Below are 5,465 nucleotides of genomic sequence, written 5' to 3' on the forward strand. Positions count from 1 at the left end.
GAGAGAGACACACAGAGAGCGCGAGAGAGACACCACACAGAGAGAGAGATGAGACACAGAGAGAACACAAGAGAGAGAGAGAGACGAGAGACAGGAAGAGAGAGAGAGAGAGAGAGAGGACACACAGAGAGAGAGAGAGAGAGAGAGACAGAGAGAGAGAGACAGGAGAGAGAGAGAGAGACACAGCAGGAGAGGAGACACAAGAGAGAGGAGAGAGAAGAGAGAAGAGAGACACAGGAGAGACAGCGAGAGAAGAGAGAGAGAGAGACACCTGAGAGAGCTACAGGAGCAGAGAGCAAGAGAGAAGAGAGAGAGGAGAGAGAGAGAGAGAGGACAGAGAGAGACCAGAGAGACACCAAGAGAGACCCAGAGAGACAGAGACGACAGAGAGAGCTCGGAGACAGAGAGAGGACACAGAGAGACCAAGAGAGAAAGAAGACACAGAGAGAAAGCAGAGAGAGAGAGAGATACACAGAGAGATACACACACAGAAAAGAGAGAGAGAGAGAGAGAGAGACACACAGAGACACACCAGAGAGAGACACATCAGAGAGACACACGATGAGAGAGAGAGGAGATAGAGAGGAGAGAGAGAGACACCAAGGAGAGAGACACAGAGAAGGAGAGAGGAGAGACCCAGAAGAGAGAGAGAGAGAGAGAGAGAGAGCCACAGAGAGAGAAGAAGAGGAGATGAGAGAGAGAGACCCAGAGAGAGAGAACAGAACCAGAGCGAGAGACAAGGAGACAGAGACAGAGAGAGAGGGAGACACAGAGAGACAACAGAGAGAGGACAGAGAAGAGAGAGTAGGAGAGAGAGAGAGACACAGATGAGAGGGACGACAACGGAGAGAGGACACAGAGAGAGAGAGAGAGATGAGAGAGAGAGAGACACACAGATGACACACAGAGAGACAGAGGAGAGAGAGTACCCGAGAGGAGAGAAGAGAGTGGAGAGAGAGGAGAGACAGACAGGAGAGAGAGAGGGACACACAGAGAGAGGAGGAGAGACCACAGACATACCGAGACAGAGACACAGGATAGGACACAGAGACAGAGGAGAGACACAGAGGACAGAGACACAGACAAGATGAGAGGAGAGGAGAGAGAAGAGAGAGAGAGATAGAGAGAGAGACACACGAGAGAGGAGAGACACAAAGGAGAGAGAGGACCTAGAGTATGAGAGGACACAGAGAGAGAGAGAGAGAGACACACAAGAGAATGAGAGACAAGAGACAGAGAGAGAGACAGAGAGACAAAGAGGAGAGAGAAAACAGAGACAGGAGACCACAAGAGAAACGAGAGACAAAGACACAGGAGAGAACAGAGAGAGACACACAGAGAGAGACAGAGACAGAGACAGAGAGAGAGAGAGAGAGAGAGAGAGAGAGAGAGAGAGAGGAGACACACAGAGAGAGAGAGCGAGCACACAGAGAGAGTAGACACACAGAGATAGAGAGAGGAGAGAGAGAGAGAGAGAGAGAGAGAGAGAGAGAGAGAGACACACAGAGTAGAAGAGAGGAGAGAGAGATGAGAGCACACAAGAGAGAGAGAGAGGAGAGAGAGAGAGACACATCAGAGAGGAGCGGAGAGAGAACATAGAGATAGTAGAAGAGAGAGAGAGAGAGAGAGGACACACACAGAGAAGAGTAGAGAGAGAGAGAGAGTAGAGAGAGCGAGACATCACCAAAGAGCGAGGGGGGAAGGGGGAGGAAAAGGAGAGAGGACACACAACACAGAGATGAGAGAGAGAGCACACACAGAGAGAGAGAGAGAGACACACACAGACAGAGAGAGAGAGAGAGAGACGGAGAGAGAGATAGACAGACAGAGAGAGACAGAGAGAGAGAAACACACAAGAGAGGAGAAGAGAGAGACACCCACACAGAGAGAGAGAGGGAGACACAAACATGAAAGGCGAGAGACACAACAGACAGAGAGATGAGGCGAGAGAGAGACCACAGAGAGACACAGAGACAAGGGACACAGAGGACACAGACACAGAGATAGACACAGAGATAGAAACAGAGAGAGAGAGAGAGAGAGAGAGAGACAAGAGAGAGAGAGAGAGAGAGAGAGAGAGAGAGAGAGAGAGAGAGAGAGAAGAGAGAGAGACAACACAGAGAGAGGAGAGAGGACACACAGAGAGAGAGAGAGACGAGAGAAGGAGAGAGAGACCACCCACAGAGAGAGACACACAGGAGATAGCGAGAGAGAGAGCCACATCAGAGGAGAGAGAGAGAGAGAGAGAGAGACACAACGAAGAGAGAGAGAGAGAGAGAGAGAGAAGAGAGAGGACACACAGAGAGAGAGAGAGACACGACAGAGAAGACACACAGAGAGAGACAGGAGCCGAGAGGAGAGAGAGAGGAAGAGACACACAGAGAGAGACACACACGAGAGAGAGAGAGAGGAAGGCGAGAGAGACACAACCAGAGAGAGGTAGAGAGAGGAGAGAGAGAGAGAGAGGAGAGGAGACAACACAGAGAGAGCAGTAGAGAGAGAGAGAGAGAGACAACACAGGGAGGAGAGAGAGAGAGAGAGAAGAGAGGAGAAGCGAGAGAGGAGCCACACACAGAGAGAGAGAGAACACTACACACAGAGAGAGAGAAGAGAGAGAGAAGACACAAACAGACAGAAAGAGACACACACAGACAGATGAGAGAGATGAGAAGAGGACACCAGGAGAGACACACGAGGAACAGAGAGCAACGGAGGAGACACAGAGCGGATCACAGACACAGAGAGAGACACACAGAGAGAACTAGAGACACAGTGAGAGACAGAGAGAGAGGAGAGGCACACAGAGAGAAGGGAGACAGAGACACGAGAGAGAGAGAGAGAGGCCACACAGAGAAGAGAGAGAAGGAGAGGGAGCAGAGATGAGAGAAGAGAAGATGATGAGAGAGAGAGAGAGAGGAGAGACACCACAGAGATGAGAGAGAGACAACAACAAGAAGAGAGGAGAGCGACACAGAGAGTAGAGAGAGAGAGAGAGAGAGAGATAGAGAGAGAGAGAGAGAGAGACACAAGAGATAGGACAAAACAGAGAGATGGAGATGAGAGAGAGAGAGAGAGAGAGAACACACAGGAGATGAGAGAGAGAGAGAGATCGACGACTACCACACAGAGGAGAGAGAGAAGATAAAAACACAGAGAGAGAAACAAGAGAGAGATGAGAGACACACACAGAGAGAGACAAACAGAGAGAGAGAGAGAGAGAGAGAGAGAACACACAGGAGACAGGACAGGAGAGAGAGAGAGAGGAGAGAGAGAGAGAGAGAGACAGAGGGACACAGACGACACACAGAGAGCACACAGAGTAGTACATATAAGAGAAGATAGGAGGGAGAGAGAAGAGAGAGAGAGACACACGAGAGACACATGAGAGACACAGCGAAGAGAGACACAGAGATGAGACACACGAGAGATGACAGAGAGACCACAGGGAAGGACACCACAGATCACAGAGAGAGACCACACAGGAGAGAGAGAGAGGAGACACACACACAGACAGAGAGGAAGAGAGATAGAGAGAGAGAAAACACACACAGACAGGAGAGAGACACACAACGACAGAGAGAGAGAGAGAGAGACACGAGAGAAACAGAGACAGAGAGACACAGACACAGAGAGAGACAAGCAGAGAGACACACAGAGAGAGAAGAGACACAGAGACAGAGAGGAGAGCGAAGAGAGAGAGAAGAGAGAGAGAGAGAGTAGAGAGAGACAGAAGCGAGAGACCATGAGAGAGAGAGAGAGACAGAGACACAGAAGAAGAGTGAGAGAGAGAAGGAGAGAGAGAGACACACACAGAGAGAGAGAGAGATGGACAGGAGAGAAAGAGAGAGAGACACACAGGAGAGAGAGGAGAGGAGAGAGCGAGAGACAGACACCACAGGGAGAGAGAGAGAGCACAGAGAGAGAACACACACAGAAGGCACACGTTTTGTTCTTTTTTTGGGAGAGGAAGAGAGACACAGAGAGACACAGAGAGAGAGAGCAGTAGAGAGAAGCGAGAGAGAGAGAGAGATAGAGGACACACACAGAGAAGACCGAGAGAGAGAGACACAGAGAGACACACATGCGAAGAGAGATAGAGAGGACACACAGCGAGAGAGAGAGAGAGAGAGAGAGAGAGAGAGACACAGAGAGAGAGAGATCAGAGAGAGAGAAGAGAGAGAGAGAGAGGAGAGAGGACACAGAGAGACACAGAGAGAGAGACACACAGAGAGAGTGAGACACAGAGAGGCACAGAGAGACCAGCACAGATGAGACACCAGAGACACAGGAGAGAGAGCAGGGAGGAGACACACAGAGAGAGAGACACAGAGAGAGACACAAGAGAGACCCACCCCCAGAGAGACAGAGACAGAGAGACACAGAGAAAGGAGAGATACAGAGCGGACACAGGAGACATAGAAACAGAGAGAGAGGAAGAGAGGACACACAGAAGAGAGATGACACAGAGAGAGAGAGGACACCGATATGCAGAACAAGAGACACAGAGGACAGGAGAGAAGAGAGAGAGAGGAGAGAGAGACCGAGAGACAAGAGACACAGAGAGAGAGAGAGAGAGAGAGTAGAGAAGAGAAGTAGGACCCCCACCCCAAAAAAAGGGGGAGAGAGAGAGAGAAACGGAGACACAAAACGAGATATAGAGAGAGACCAGAGAGACCACATATAGAGACAAGTGACACAGAGAGAAGAGAGAGACAGAGAGACACAGAGAGACACAGAGAGAGGGAGAGAGAGAGACAAAACAGGGACAGAGAGAGAGAGAGAGACAGCGACACAGCGAGAGAGGAGCCGAGAGGAGACAGGAGGAGAGAGGAGACACAACAGAGAGAGGAGAGAGAGGAGAGGAGAGAGAGACACACAGAAGAGAGAGAGAGACACACAGAGAGAGAGAGAGAGAGACACAGAGAGAGAGAGAGACACTAGAAGAGAGACACCAGAGAGAGAGATGGAGAGAGAGAGAGGACACACGAGAGCAGAGAGAGAGAGAAGAGAGATGAGAGAGAGGAGAGAGAGAGAGACACACACAGGAGAGCAGAGAGAGAGAAGAGAGGAGAGAGACACACACTAGATGGAGAGATAGAGGAGCAGAGAAGAGAGATAGTAGAGAGACAGACACAGGAGAGAGACACAGAGAGACCAGAGGAGAGAGAGAGGAGAGACAGAGAGGAGATGATAGAGAGAGGAGATCAGACACAGAGAGAGACACAGGGGAGAGCGAGGAGGAGCGAGAAGAGAGAGAGAGAGAGCGACAGAGAGAGAGAGACACGTAGAGAGGAGAGAGACAGCAGAGACAGAAGAGAGACACAGAGGAGAGAGAGCGAGGAGAGAGAGAGACACACACAGAGAGATGAGGAGAGAGGAGAGACACAACATAACAGACAGAGATGAGGAGAGAGAGATGAGAGAGAGAAGAGGACACACACAAAAAAGGGGAGGTGGAAAAAAAG

At 50.4% G+C, this 5,465-nt stretch overlaps 1 protein-coding gene across 1 annotated transcript; it reads left to right on the forward strand.

Moving 5' to 3' along the window:
* Window positions 1–3,682: 3,682 nt before the first annotated feature.
* On the forward strand, window positions 3,683–4,976 carry LOC115028652 (putative uncharacterized protein DDB_G0271982; the record flags this gene model as incomplete). The annotated part of the gene is made up of 2 exons (XM_029462542.1): window positions 3,683–3,820; window positions 4,908–4,976. Coding segments are annotated over 2 exons (207 nt in total), but the record flags the coding sequence as incomplete, so codon positions are not given.
* Window positions 4,977–5,465: the final 489 nt, after the last annotated feature.

This window comes from Cottoperca gobio, chromosome 23, assembly GCF_900634415.1.
Source record: "Cottoperca gobio chromosome 23, fCotGob3.1, whole genome shotgun sequence".
Taxonomy (NCBI): domain Eukaryota; kingdom Metazoa; phylum Chordata; class Actinopteri; order Perciformes; family Bovichtidae; genus Cottoperca; species Cottoperca gobio.